This window comes from Betta splendens, chromosome 13 (assembly GCF_900634795.4).
Source record: "Betta splendens chromosome 13, fBetSpl5.4, whole genome shotgun sequence".
Classification (NCBI taxonomy): domain Eukaryota; kingdom Metazoa; phylum Chordata; class Actinopteri; order Anabantiformes; family Osphronemidae; genus Betta; species Betta splendens.
In genome coordinates, this window is record NC_040893.2 from 12,849,688 (window position 1) to 12,865,707 (window position 16,020).

Genomic DNA, 16,020 nt, shown 5'->3' on the forward strand with positions numbered 1-16,020 from the left:
GGAGGAGAGGCAGCGCCAGCATGTGTCTGCTGTTTTCCAGGCAGCCACGTGAGCGCGTCTCCTCAGCTGCTCCGCTCACACTAAGCCTGCCAGGGGGGAGCAGCGCGGGGTTGCCACAGTCACGGCAGGAAAAAAAAATTTAAAAAAAAAGAAAGAAAAACACGCCGGCCCACGCGCGGAGGGCCAACGCGTTTCCTGGCATTTTCACCGGGAAAATCCCAGGAAGCGCCGGCGGACGAGCAGCCTGTGGCTTGGTCTGTGCACAGCAGCGCTGGAACGGCAGGGGGTCGGGTCGGACGCAGCCTTACCAGGCGAGCTTGAAGCCTTTCATTTGTACGGCGGGCCGCGTGGGACATCCGTAGCGCGTTGCGGGCACTGGGCTGCCCATTCACACCACCGCATGCTGACCGACAGCCTGCCCGAGCCTCGCCTCCCATACAAAGAGCAGGAGGGAGGCGCGGGGGACGGGGGGGGGAGGCAGGCGGACGCCGGGGGACCAGGGTCCGGGCAGATAATCCTCAGCTGTGCCCACTTTTCCCACAACAACCCTCCTCCGGTATCGAGGTGCCGCAGTGCTCAGCGCCGGTGCCAGAAATTCATGCCTCCCCGGGGCTCCTGGGTTTTTCCCGGCAGAGAGGAGGGCGCCCCGCGGCGCTCACGCGGCCCGCCGCGGCGCGCGACCGGACGGCGGGCGGCTGCGTGCGGATGCCATGGCGGCGGCTGGCGTCCCTGCTAGCGCTGGCCTCTCCTCCGGATCCCGGCGCTGCCGCTCGCTCCGACTCTGCCTGTGTGCCGGGGCTTGTGCTGCGTATGAGAGCTGCACTTGCTGCGCTCGCGGCGAGCATGCGCAGGATCTCTACCCTGCCCCCTCCCCCGCCTCCCCCTCCTCCTCCCTCTGTCCTCGTTTCCGCCCCGCCTCCACCCTCCTCACCGCGTAGGGAGGCTAATAAGTGGAGGAACCTGCTATAATTCACGCGTCCGTCACTGGGTTCCAGCGCTGATCAGGGTCAGTCCTTCAGTCCCTCAATGCGTTGCGCTGGTCGGGCTGTGCTTATAGCTGTGTGCTCCGCGTGTGAGGTGCATGCGTGATGATCTGTGTGACTCAGCAGTCTTAGTTCGCTCGACGGAGTAAAATGCAGAGTCGCAATCCAATATGTGGAGCAAAGAAATAACAGCATTATATGCCACATGGTAATGAAACGTTAACATGGCTGGGAACATGAACTGGGCTCTAACAACAGGTTTCTGAAACAAATGTGTTTGTGGGCATTGCAGATAATGCATTGAGAACTTTTAAATAAACCCTCATATGGGAGAGGATTGATGTGAGCATCCATCTCTGCACCAAAGGGCGGACGCGAGCAGGCAGGAGGACGCGCCGGCTCTCTCTCTATTGTCAGAGCACTGCTGCCGCTCCCTGTGGGCCGATGTGGAAGGACTGCGGGGAGCGAAGGGGGAGGAAAGAGAACAGGGGCGCGGACGCGGGAGTGTTCCCATCCGTCCTCAGCGTAAAACACTATAAAGCTTTCAACCTAAACCTGTCCACCAGAACTCAGCCAATTGCACTGAAGTTACCTTTATGATCATTATTAAGCCAGCCTTGTGACTGAGACATCAAGTAGCTTGCATGTTAATTCGAGTCAATAATAATAAGTTTGTCCCTCCTCTTTGTGTGCGTCTCTCTGGAGCCCGGTGCTGAACGGACAGCTCCTCTGAGTCGCAGCCTGTGAAGCGTTCTTCTCACTGACGCCACCTGCTGACCAGACAACGGCCTTGGCCGCTTCTGTATAATTATGATAAGTTGGGGTAAAAAGGAGTCATCACGGCATTAAGGGAAACAATTAACCTATTTAGCCTACACAGGTACGACTGTAAAAAAGACACATGCCCCCAGAAAGGCGGTGTTTTAAAGTTGCAAAAGAAGAAAACGCCTGAGTCTGTTCTAGTGATGATTACATATAAATATTAGTCATTATTATAAGTCAGCAAAACAAGGCGGGTCACGTGAGTTTTGTATCGGCTCCGTTGTGCCTCCAACGGAGCCTAATCTGGCCAAGAGATTTTTCATTCATTTCTAAGAATAGCACGGGTAGATAATCTGGATAAATCCCTCTACACTGCTTTGTGGGATTGGATGCTGTGGCAAACCCGGCTCTCCCATTTTGCCTGATTGGTGCTCTTTACTCTGTAACACAAGAGTAGATTATGCTGGTAGCGCTTTACTTCAGCACAGATAAAGCCTCATAGATTGATCTCCATTATCTGATCAGAGGGGGGAAATGGGTGATCACATGGGTGGCTGGCTGTTTATTGATGACATGAGCATGTAGGATAACTCATGCTTTCAAGACCACAGCGGGCTGATTGAGCGCAGCAATGTACTCACAGCAGGCAAACACAGCCTCACTGTACGTTGCATTGTGAGATTAGAGGAGATACAGGATGAACAAGATGCAGAATCTAAGGTTTGTTCAATCAAACAGATTCACATTATTCAGGTTTTCTGTGCTTCTATATGATTTAGCTAAATCAGAAGAATTAGTTACAGTAAGACTTGGCAGTGAAAGACTAAGTGACTTGTATGTTATTAAAACAAACAATAATCTGCAGTAGACATGGGACGAAGTTGAACAGATGCAGCACACAGCAGATTTAGACTCAATTAGAGGCTGAAAACACACAGGCAGCGCGCATCCCACTGGAGACACAACACAGAGACTGATTAAAACATAAAAGCATCACATGGAAGGAGAGTCAAAGGCAGAAAGCTGATGAATGACCCACTACGTTTGATAACGCAAACAAACAATACGGCGATGGATGAGCATCATGCGCACAACGGGGCGACCCAAAAAGTGCTAAAGTGAAATTCAGACGGGCTTCTGTGCGTCGGTCACGTGGGCCATGAATAAAAGAACAAAGCGCAGCACGTGCTGACATTAAAGCACTCATTTAAAAATGCCCCGTTTCTGCCACAGCGAGCAGGACGGAAACGGGCCGAACACACACACACACACACACACACACACACACACACACACACACACACACACACACACACACACAGTTGGGGTAAAATTTAATAAATCAAAATGTGATGATTTGCAAATCTTATCAACCTGTATTTTATTGCCAATAGACATCGTCAAAGCACATCAATCTGACTTTATGAACATCCTGTAACAGGGAAAGTTTGCTAGTAAGTGGTTCTTTTAGAATGATGAGCTACTAAATCCTTTATTATATTTATATATGCAGTAGCAACAAAATGTTTTGGCATCTACTGTAACATGTTGTAGATGGTGTGAAGCTATGTTTTGTGCTTCATCATAAAACCACAACTGCAAACACTCTGTTTGTTGCTGTTGCAACTGGCTCAGGACTTCGTCTCAGGACATGAACCACCTTCGTTGCTGCGCTGCAGCAGCTGTATGATGTTAATCTAAAAGATAATTTTAAGACACTATTAATAGAGCGGTTGCCTTTTAAAGGGGATCACTCCAAAGTGACTCGCGACAGTGCTAATGCCACTGACAAGGCTTCTGGACCGATGAAACCCCAGATGTTATGTCATTGGGAGACGTCCGGCAAAAAGAACTGGAGGCGTCTTGAGGTGTTGCCAACCTAAACTGAAGCTGCGGCTCTTGTGCAGAATGTTAATGACTCATCACATCCATGACCCTGAACTCCTCAAATATTCAGGAAAAGGATGTCGCAACACAGAGATCTGGTTTTCCTGATCTAGGCCATATCCACCGGGGCACGGTATACGGTTTAGCTGCTAATGCATCACCAGACTGCTGACAGCTTTTCCTCATACTCCACCATACAGTAAAGCAGACCCTTATCGGGTCAGTTCTACAGTCGGCTGGTGAGAGTCACTCCATGTGTGTCACAGGTGAACCTTCATTCAGGGCCCTTACGGTATGTCTGCTCTGAGGCTATGGGTTATAGAGAGACTGAGTAAAGCAGGGGTGTGTTATTGTGTTGCCGACCCCTCCCACACACACAATCTAGTTACACAGAGATGGACCTGCTATCATCAAAGCAGGGACTGGTCCACACACACACACACACACACACACACACACACACACACACACACACACACACACACACACACACACACACACACACACACACACACACACACACACACACACACACACACACACGTTGCATTTGCTTTCCACTGCTCACTATGCCTTTAACACCCACAAGGTCTTCAAGGACGGTGTCCGAGCTATTTAGAGCTTTAGAAATGATCCGCGTCACTCATGGTGACAAAGCAAACATCTCCCAGAAAGAACGAGGGCCCACTGCTGTTTCCACATCACGCTGACGCAGTAGATGAAGACCAAGAACACTAGATTACACCGAAAAGGTCAAATTTGACACCGTGGAAGCGCTGTCCCATCATCTACATCTCCTCAGGTGCTCCAAGTTCTCCACCACTAAAACACCGGATCACTGGTATCTGCAGTTTGATTAGTATAGTTTATTCCTATGCTGACCCATAGCTCATGATGGTCATAAAACAGCAAAGCCAGTCCCACAAATTCAGTGGGACTGGTTGATCCTGCCACTGAGAACATGAGGGGGGGAATCAATCTCAGAGCAGCGAGTGCATTTATATAGATTGCTGTTCCAAAGTAAGGACGTGTGTGTTTAGAAACACCGCCACAGGCTTAAAGTAAAAGATTGGATTCCTTGTTTTCTGCTTCTTTCTATTTTTTGAACAGCCTCAACATCAGAGCGCTAACCCATTTCACCTCACACACGCAGAGTCGGGGGTCTGGCCCGCTCCCCTGCAGCAGAGCTCTGAGCGTCCGAGCCAGAATGACAAGTGCCACGTAACATGTGGCGCCTGTGCAGAGGGCGGCGCTGACGGGGGTTTCACTAAGTCACGCCACAGCGCCTCCGTTCCTGGATATCGCACGCTGTGAAACATGAGGCGCCGGAGACACAGGGTGGAGCCGGGTGCACTTGTGGGATTTCTCTATGCAGCGTTTCATTCTGCAACTGCTTCTGCTATTTGGATGCGTCTAAGCGCGGAAGTCTCAGCGGCGATAACTCTGCTAGAACAAAGGATGACTGAGGGCTTACATTAAAGAATGTGGCTCAAGGAGTTGGTTTTGACTCAGTGCGTGTGAGGAGGAAACAGACGCTAGGTTGTGCCTCAGCAGTGGCTTTATCTTGACATCGTGTGCAGTGTCTTTTGCTTGATGAGTTATATCCTACCTTTGAGGCTTCCATATCAGTTTCTTCCACTTCTTTCGCTTGGCCTATCAGTGGAGGTAGAGAAGAGTAATGAAAAGAAAGGTTTGCGGAAGATTCTGGTTAGTTTTGTTCTGGACTTCATTCTGAGCTATTACTGCTTGTCTTTGCTAAAGGTTAGCTTTTAATTTGTTCTTCATCTCAGAGAACAACAGTTTGTGTTCAAGGCGACTAAGGAAGACACCTTTGGGTAATGGCTCGTGTTTTTGTGCGATATATGTATGGCTTCACGTTCTAATTGCTCAAAACAACCTGGGAAATGTTTGAGACGCACTTTTCACACAACGCCGCCTCTATGTGTGCGTTTGTGTATGTTTGTGTGCCTGTCTGAAGTGAAGCAGTGGGCTACGGGCACAGTCCTTTCACTCCAATTACTGCTGCCACTGTGACTCAATACAGAGCGCCCACATGTACCATGAATCACTGTGATCACAGGCACTCTACCACTCCTCCATCTATTCAATCAATTCATTTTTGCTGTGGCATCTGATAATACATTTGCTTCTCCAGCCAGAGCAATCTCTTCCCACTCTCCTACCCCTGACCGAGCCTCCGAGCGCTCACTGGGAAGTTTTTTTGGCTCAGCGACACCTTTCGCAGGTGTTGTTTCGCGTTTACGTTTTCTTGGACGCACACGTGAGCTTCTGCGCTTCGAGGTGTCACTGTGGGGACGTGATCGGGGGGATATTTACTTTATGGCAAAAGCAAAAAAAAAAAAAAAAAAAGACTGAATAGTCCACAAAAAATATATATATATTTAAAAAGTCCACAGGTCCCTTAGAAAAACTGAAAACCAGCTTTGATCGAAGTGCAGCAGGACAGATGCATCCCCGCCTGCAGCTTATGTAAGGTTTATTCCGCCGGACACTTTTAGTCTGATCAGCGAGACAGATACTAAACTTTCCTTGAAGCCAGTAGTGGCCCTGGCAGCAATAAGGGAGCGAGGCAACATTCAGGCCGGTAGAATGCAAACACGTGGGCTGCAGGGTGAAAAACCTTCCTGTCCCTCTACTTTGGCCACTTCTTCCCGTTTCCCAAGTTATACTTTGTGTAGTGCAATGGGCTCAATCAGCCCCAGCCTCGTTATCTCTCAGACCTTCCCCACGCAGCCGATGCCCCACATCCACTAACGACAGCACCGTAAAACGAGCTTTGGACAAATCACAGCCCGACTGGTGTCAACTGTGGACAGGCGCAGACAGAGCCATGTCTGGAAATTAGCACTCAGATACAAGGACAGGTCTATATTTAGTGTTTGGGTCATTAAATCACATACTGTACTGTATACGCATGGCAGATCACCTGTGGACGTTGTCCACCGGCACACAAACGTTACAGCACGTAGGTGTAGCGGTGACAGACGATTGTCTACAGACAGGACTTAATGAATGGGCTCCAGTGTGAGGAGGCACCAGCCGAGCTAAAATAAAGACCGTGGTAGAACAACTTCTTCTCGGCTTCACATTAGTTTAAAAGCTCTGTCAGCTCACACTTACCGAGTAAAACCTCCATAATCTAAAAAAACTCTCATCACATCTACTTTGGCAAGGTTGTAATAAGTCAATTACTCACTTATGTTGATCTATGCTATCTTTAAGATGAAGCTCTCATAATTACTTAAGATAAGAAGTTTTATTGTAAATCTATGCAAATTTGAATTAATTTTAATTTTTTTTTCTTTGGGAGACCTGTATCATCAAGTTATTATTACATAAATACCAACAATAGAGTTTAATATTATTCATTCCCAACTTTTTTGGTTTTAAATTATGTAAAACCAACCTATTGACACTTTGTCCATGTTATTATTTTATATATACACTAAATGCTTTCATCGGTCCATAATGGATATTGAATCAAAGTGCAAATCGAGCAAATCGATAAATACTTAAAAAGATAGTTATGTACTGTGAAGGTAATGCAGGGTATTTATCTGAGAGGTATCCTAATGCAGAGCTAGAAGTGCCTGTATCCCCATCAGCAGCCACAGTAAATCTAACCCCACTGGCCTTAATGGACCCGAGTTGCAGAGATCAGTGGAGATTTAGAAAGCAGGTGGAAAAACCTCGCTACACCAGCGTGTGTGCATGTGGGTGTAATGCAGTATTCCTGACATACTGTACTGTACGGTGATTTATCCTGCCACACCCTGCGTTCATCAGCTTACAGTAAACCCACAGGTTTATTAATCACTTTGACACATCTGGCCATTTAAATGAATAATGGGACAAATCAAATGCTGACTCAGTGTTTTTGCCTTTCCGCAACAAATAAAAGGAAGGAATCAGATAGATTTCAAATTATTAGATGTAAGTGTCAAATATAGGTACTGCAGCTTTTCTATGATAGTGTACAGTAAATATGTAATAGAATCTCTCTGTTTTAATTAAGTGGTGGAGAGGTTCATCTTTAAGTGTTCAAGTAACTTAACACCGCTCCAACCCCCCCTCAAAAGAAAAAAAAAACTATTAGTATAACCATTAGGCGTTTAGAAGCCTGCTGTGGACAGAGAGAGCAGATGCACTTCCCCAGTAAAGGTCAAACAGAAAAGGGTACAGCTGCAGAATAATACTAGGGTTGTGCAGGTCATGTGATGTGGTCTGTAGAAACTGCATTTGCAGTTAATTCAGCAGATAATGATGATTATTAGACAGGGTGTAAATATATCCTGGGTGCAGTTGGTGGTAACAAGGTGATTCAGATGGCAACGGATAAAAGAAAGATAGCGAAAAGAAACATATGTGACTTTGATCCTGTGTGTTGTAACCTACTGTACTATGGAGTAGAGTGGTGGTGAACGGCATAGGCTCCATAATAATCTAACGCCTCTCGTCTCTTCCTGGCTGTGTGTCTGCTCCACATTACAGAATATTAAAGCACTGCAGCTAAAGGAAGGTAGCAGAAGTGAGCTGACCTTATGGTTGTGCATGGTGAACAGGCAGACACCATCCTGGCCTCTCTCCTGGCTCTCATGGCCTCTCTTCAGTCACTGTCCCACTGTTTGGTTGTCAGACTCTCACTAGTCCCGCACGCTTGGCCATCATCTCCTCGTCTGCTAAAATCCTCCCCGTCCTCCTCTCTCGCACAGCGGATCCGAGCTCAGTCGGAGGGGGAAAAAACAACACCGCCGCTCGCACACGGCTGCAAACACAGGTGATGCATGCAACACTTCAGAATGTGCCGGGGTACAAAACATCTGTTCACACGTCACAGCAAGTCCGGACGGACGGATCCAACGCCGGCGCCGCCAGTTCGCGCACACATGCTGTACGTCGCAAAAGCCACTGTCAAACGCCTGCTGTTTGCAATACGGGGCGAGCGCTCCCTCTCTCTCTCCCTCCCGCTCGCTCGCTCGCTCGCTCGCAGCCTCGCTTCCTAGTGTATCGCCTCACATCTGCTCCGCTGAGGCGCGGATGAGCAGTTGTACGAGGGAGGATGGGTCAAGGATGCGGGCGCTGCGATTGGCTGGCTGGCTATGGTGTGTGTGTGGGAAGGTCCCTTTGGTAGGCTCCCTGAGAGCGGCTCTGCTCGATAAGGGTGGTCCTTCACCTCCTTTCCTCCTCTCTCCGCTTTTATCGGCCTCCCTTCCCCTTGCTCTGCTCGTCTTTCTCCATCCACGCCCCCCCCTCCCTCCTTCCCCCCGGGCTCCCTGTCTGCGCTACGAGCTGCAGGCACGCATTTGTAGTCCTTGACCAAAGCATCGCTGCGTCTTTAGTGACACGGAGGCTGCGATTCACATTGTTACACACAAATGTAACACAGGTATAAATACTGTGACATGGTCCACATAAATTCAACTATGCACCTCTCTTAAACATTCTAATGCTTTTACGGTGCTGATACTCAACTGTGCACACGCATTAAAATCAAACACCACACAAATCTTGATTTTATCAAGCTTGGAAAGACAATTGTTTCTAATTGAGGGCAATTAAGGGGGCGCGTCGCTTAGTTAGGATGAATTACTCCTGCTGTTTGAGCCTTTACCTGTTTGAAAGTCACAGGAAAGAAAAACTGGAACTCATCTATTTTCCGAGGATCGTTTTCCTCAATGTGTCGGATCCGTGCCTTGCCAAGGCCCCTACACAAAGTAAACAGTGAGATCAAATTATGCTGACCTCCATCACTGGCAGCTAATGTCTCAAACCACAGACGATGATCGATAACCGGGCGACCGAGAAGGCGGAAGAGCGACGCGGACACCGGAGCTGAGACGCAGGAGGCGGACGGTCGGATGCAGAGCTCCTCGGGCCAATTTCAGCATCTAAAACTGTGCGTGACGCCTTTGGAGCGACACCGGTTGCTGCCACATGATTGAACCCAACCCCTTGTGGTTATATCAGCAGCATACACAGTCTGAAAACATCTGACTCAAAGTTTCAAACATGCAAACTACAGCGTTTCCAAATGCACCGGGTCCTGGCCAGTCGTCCAGCCAGGAGGCTTTCTGCATCCATTATTTACAGTTGCCTTTACAACAGACAAATTATTGATCTGGTGTTGTGTGTGTGAGGCAAAGGTACTGGGAGATACCTGCAGGGACCCTCTGTCTGCTGAGCTGTGTACTACAACCCCGCTGTCTAAAGGAGCAAATGATGTGCGTTTCAACAACCACAACAGCACAAAGTCAACATTTCTGCATCTAAGCAGAAATTGTCCAGTGCACAGATGGAATCCAGTACAAGGCAATTCATGTTGCCATATACAATACAAAAGCCCTGGAGGAAACAGACAATAAGGAGAAACCTGACTACTTAAGCGTTTTCTCACCTGGCTCTCGCTCGTTCTGCTGCCGAGTTCATCGTGCGCTCGCTACTTCGTTCTGTCTCTTCTCTCATTCAGCCAAAATGCAGACACACCGCAGCCAACAGGGATGTGCAGTCTTATTGTGAGGTCATATCATATCAATACACGCGTGTCCCTTTGACCTTACTTTATCACGGGAACAAGAACAAAAGCTCGATACTCACTGACCCGTCTGCGGAAAAACAGACTTTTCACCATCGGCTGCATATGTACTGTAGTATTACAGTAACAAAGCACAAAGAATTCAACATTCTGCCAATCAGTTAAAGTTTTCACTATTCTTTAAACGTACAACAGTTTGCCTGAATGGCACTATCAAACCAGTACTAGTTCATGTCTTACATGTATCAACACCTCAACGGGCAAAAAAAAACGATTAAAATGAACAAATAGAACAATGCAAACCACCATATGTTAATCCAGATATTGGCACAAAGTGGATCCCGTGAGTCGATGCTTTTTTCAATTCAGAATATGAACTTTAATCCCGAATGGCTCCATGTTCAGGTTGTACTCATCACTTACCTTCTCGGCTCCTGTCTGGAACCCTTTTTGCACGACACCTGTTGTGACAACAAAGCCTTCACCCCCCGTGGAAGTGAGCGTCTGTGCCCACAGCGTGCGTCCACCGGCTGCTCAGCGAAAAGCACCACAACGCCGTCCCCTCCCTCCACAAAGCGCCCTGTCCGTATCTGGTGTCGTTGGGCCGACAAAGCACAACAATGGCATTCCATGACTTGCAACTGCATTCACTGTCGGCCTCTGCCAACGTGGAGCGCACCGGGACGCCGTGGCTGCCGGACAAAGCGGGGAACGCGGGGAACGCGTGGGGTGACGGCCCCACAGAGCCTCCACCACGCGCACACACACACACACACACACACACACTCACACTTCTAAGTTAGTTTGTTTGACTTACCCGATTTTATCCGCTGCACTGTCAGACCTGCAGGAGAGGAAGGAAGATGTGGGCACTGCAGCGACCAGTGAACATATAGCTAGTACTTTTATTCAGTATAACCTATTTTACTGCCATTCTACTACTTCTAACAATAACAAAGGATATGTGACTATTATACCTACAGTACAAACTACACATTATAAATATGTACAACTATGGATTATTTAAATAACCACCTAAAAGACTATATGTGCTTTTAAATACAAAGCAGTACTATTAAATACCTACTGTACTAAAAAGTACCACGAGTTACATGTCCCACATATTATATATACATCCTGCTGCAGTATTGCAATTTGGCCCTATAGAATTATAGTCATGCCCCTATTGTGTAATCCCAGCTCATGTGCTGCGTCATCTTCACTGATGAGTCATATTACACTGACTTAGCACAGTCACATTGTGATATTACATAACTCTCTCTGCAGCTGTAGTAGAGGTGAAACGTCACATTGAAATGCAAGGGAATAACGGCACATGAGCGACCCCCCCCCCCCATCCACCCCCCCACCTCGCCCCCCGCAGCGCCACACATGCTCCGATCGCTTGGCAGATAGAGACACAGGCAGTGACACACATAAAGCAGCACATCGCGCAAAAATGCAGCGCGCACACACTCACACTCACGCACACACTCACACACACGCACACACACACGACAGAGGCAGGACTGACGTCGCCAGCGAAGCCAGGTAGAGTTTGGGAGACGCAGCGGTGCAGCAAGCCGGCAGAAATGCAGCTGTTTTTACCTGCAGAGGAGACATGACATTCCGTGCCCCGTGAAGCCGGCCACAGAACGCTGCTCCCCCTGCAGCTGCTGCAGACGAGCCCGACCCGCTGTCACCGGCACGGCGCAGGGAACAGCGGCCACAAATCCCATAGGTTTGACAGGTGCCGATCCTAATTGGAGCGAGAGCGGATGCGGAGCGGGAGGAACGCGCGGGAGAGAGAGCTACGGAGGGAAGAGTCGGACGACGGGAACGAGCGGAGGTGTGGAGGACGACAACCCGAGCCGAGAGCCGAGAGCCGAGTGGGAGGTTATTGTGAGGCTACACTGGTGGCGTCTGTACAACAAGCTGTTAAAGCTCCGAGTTAAATTGCTTCAATTATATTCTATTATTTTTGTGTAGTTGCAGGGGCTTCACAAAGCCAAGTGTGCATCACCTGAGCCAGCACACAACAAGAAAAGGTGTCACAAAAACAGAGAATAAACACAAAAAGCAACAAAGGCTCATCATTTGTCATCATTTGTTTTGGGTCCTTTCATTCATCCCCCAAATCTCTAACATCTGGCTTCCAGACGTGCAGTTGATTCGAGAACAGCATTCACGCCAACAACAACACAATTATGGACATTTCTGATACTTTTCAGAAGGCATCACTCACAAATGTTTCTCCTACTTTAGAGACTGAGGGGACACATTCACGCCAACAACACAGCGGCTGCAGGGACTCAGTTAACGTTGTGTTACTCTGGCTGTGAGAAGTGCGGCATTTTCCAGGATGAGCAGAGCTGAATGGTGTGACTGATGTGACAAACTATGGAGACGTAAAGGACTAATAATGTACTGTAGTGCACAGGTTAGTGTAGATCACGTGTAGTGATCTAATTGTGGGCACAGTAAAGAGGAAGTGCCCTCTAGTGGTGACTTCAAGCCAGTTCCCCAAAGGGAAACACACTGACAGCTCAGGTTATTTATTTTGCAGAATCACAAAGGATGTGGTTAAGTTTGCTTCCTGCATCCTTTGCATTTGACCACAATCCATCCATACATTACTACCAGACTGTAACGGGCTGCAGGCCAAAGCTCACCTCTCTTCTCGGATCAGCGGCGTTAGGAAGCGAGTGCTGTCGTCCTCATGGCTGCTCTGCTGGCTGCTCTGCTGGCTGCTTTGCTGGCTGCTCTGCTGGCTGCTGCAAGGAGCGCATACGAAACAAGAGAGGCTGTCAATCATTACGCTACGACTCCCTTAAACTGTAAATGTAAATGTGAGCTACACTCTAGTGTCTGTTCTGTATTAACTTGCGAACTGGGCCTTTTTTGAAGCATTATAATGTAAAGTGGCAAAACATGAAGAACACACTACATAAATACACTTTAATTTAGTAACACTTCTATTGTTTTGTATTAACAAGCCCCAGGAAGGAAAACGTCCCAGGATCCTGCAAACTCTCTGCTGAGTGGTCCTGTATTTGCACTTATGCAGTGCCACCGCTAGAGGGCGCTATGTGACACAACTCATGAGGCTCCTGTGAGGGCTGCAGGTGAGTCAATAAATATAAACAGAGGGAATCATTTTCAAATAAAACCCAAGAGTAGTTTGGTAATAATGTAAAGAGATTGACATTAAAAACAAGACTGAAGAAAAAGATCTACTTATTTAAATGACCATTTTACTCCCATTTAAGTTGCACACTTTCGTGGCTTTCAATGCGTGCATGAATTATTTCCCTATTTTAAGATTCAGCTGTTTCCTGACCACACTGTGACATTTAGGAATAAAGCCAGTCTGTTGGGGAAGGTCTTCATTAATTCATATGCTAACTGCGCAGAAAGCTGCAGTCTATTTCCTGCAACAGTAATGCAATGGACTGTACAGAGTCTGAAGGGCTCTATACAAAAAGCTGATTTCAGGAGGTTGAAATATTTTGGTATGACTCCAAAAATAGTTTTGAGCATTAGTCGGCTAGAGCCTGAATACTAATGTTTAACAGTGTCAGTGCCTAAAATTAAAATAAAGATAAATATATTTGTTAATCATAAGCATCAGTTTATTCATCCTCAGTTGCATTTTTAAAAGAACTGTTGGACAAAACTAAGGTGGGCTGTAAATGGTAGGACAGGTGTTATATGACTGCGTATTGACTCATTCCAGTCATATCTCAGCCCATTTTTGCAGCTGTGTGTTTAGTGTGTCTCCTATAAGACATGTGTCCTGCTAAAGCTGTTGTGCTTGGCCTGGTTTAGGCAATTGATTATCCTCATTCAGAGTAAGTTGACATGACAGGGCCCTCGTTGCATTATTAATTACTCATACACAATTGATGAATTATGCACTTTGATCCTGATAGCCAGTAGGTGCAACACAATACAGACACATCTACGGTAAAATGAGCAACAGAATGAAAAAGAAAAAAACCTCTGCTGTAGCTGCTGTATTGATCTATTCACTGTATACACCATCTTAATTGTTATTTTATTTTTTTATTATTTAGTATAAATTCAGCAGAAGGTTGAAATGCAATTAGACTCAAAAATGTAAAGAGTTTTACCAGGAAAAAAACTTTTTGAACACGTCATTTAGGATAAGTAACGTTTTACTGTTTTCTTGCTACTGCCGTCAACTTCCATCAGAAGCGCTTGTGATTCCTTGTTTTTCCACTTCCACTGCTTCGCGACGTTCCGTGTGAAATATTGAAATGCTGGGATAAGGTGGATGCAGTGAAGCCTGGTGAGAGATACAGCACCACATCCTCAAAATAGCCCTGCTCTTATCAGATTCCAGGCTTCAGAGACATACAACAGTTCACTGTATGTACCTCTGAAGTAGCAGCCAGACACAACCACAACGACAGGGTTGTTATGTCGCAGGGAGACAACAGTAATACAGACAAAGTAATGTCGACCAAGGCTCCACGTTTGGGGTCAGAGCACCAAAAAGTTAAACCAGCCTAAAGGAAAAATGTGTCTGAAACTGAATCTGCATTGGATTACTTCATACACCCTCACAATAAGTCACAAGACAGTCATGGGAATGAACTGCACTCAGCCAAGAACCTCTAATTTATATATTTATAAATACTTACACCATAACTGACTGTGGGGAGATTGTTAATGCAGCACCAGGTCTCATCAACAAGCCACAAGGATGTGATCAATAAATGCTGAGCTGTTTGTATAATAACATAGTAAAAGCCTTGTTTAACACGCAGAGCCTGTGCTGAAAGCGACTTCAGCACAAAAACGCTAGCTTTTGTCAAGATTTCAAGAATAAAAAAGTTTTAATGCCACATAACCACAGTGCTGTTGCTCAGAGCACTTTACTTGCTGGACATCAGTTTCCATGTGCTACTACAATTGTGAGTCACACACACACACACACACACACACACACACACACACACACACACACACACACGCACACACACACACACATACACACACACACACACACACACACACACACACACCATAACAGGTGTTCTGGGGATCTGGTCCACACACTGAACCAAATAAAGAGCTTTATGTGTGTATTCAGGTAATTACTGCAGCTCTTGGTGTTGGTGGAAAGCAAATGGATCGCTTTGTATTTCACAGCTCTGTGTCGTGGTTGTTTACAGAAGAAAAAACACGTGGGTAATTAGAACAGCTCTGGTGGTTTCCATTAATAGAACATGTGGTTTTGACCTACTGTACTAGTTCTCACACCAGATGAAACCCACACCTGCTACCTGCTTTACATCAAAGATCTGTTACTAGAAAGCACCAGCTTATGCTGTTACACTACCTTCACTATTAACCTGTTATTACTAATATGTGTAAAAAGAAAGGATTTACAACAAATCAGTCTGGTGCGATGCCTGTTTCTCCATCAGACAGTGGTCTGTGGTCTAAAATAGTCTGTAGCTACCGACCTCATTGCTTCTCCTCTGCTTTTACAAACAAGCCTGACTCACAGGGGAGGACAGGAATTAAACCGACGACCTCCTGAACTACAACCGCCCGCCGCAGAATTCTCCCTACTATGATCCCTGCAGCTCCAAATGTGAATAGCTCCTCATTGGCTCACACACGCAGCGAATGAGCAGGAAACAGAGGAGGGGGCATGTCACCAATACCCTGTGCCACACAATGGCAGTTTGTCCAGGTGGGGATGTTCTCGGGTCTCTGGGGAGGTGATGTCTTCAGCTCCGAGGAAGAGGAGAACACACTCACAACTGTCTCTGTCTGCCATCTGTTAACAAGGAGCTCCGG

At 47.0% G+C, this 16,020-nt stretch overlaps 1 protein-coding gene across 17 annotated transcripts in view; it reads right to left on the reverse strand.

Moving 5' to 3' along the window:
- Positions 1-16,020, reverse strand: part of gramd1bb (GRAM domain containing 1Bb) — a 57,232-nt gene that overhangs the window by 23,065 nt on the left and 18,147 nt on the right. For 9 of the 17 annotated variants that reach the window (XM_055513770.1, XM_055513771.1, XM_055513773.1 and 6 more), the window contains 2 exons: positions 12,858-12,959; positions 11,003-11,029 (listed from right to left, as the gene is read on the reverse strand). In XM_055513770.1, the coding sequence (XP_055369745.1) occupies positions 11,003-11,029; positions 12,858-12,959 (129 nt within the window). Of the gene's footprint in view, positions 1-308; positions 787-5,241; positions 5,286-8,191; positions 8,848-11,002; positions 11,030-11,793; positions 12,797-12,857; positions 12,960-16,020 lie in introns of those variants that run through there. The other 8 variants (XM_055513774.1, XM_029170228.3, XM_055513782.1 and 5 more) reach the window with 5 other exon arrangements.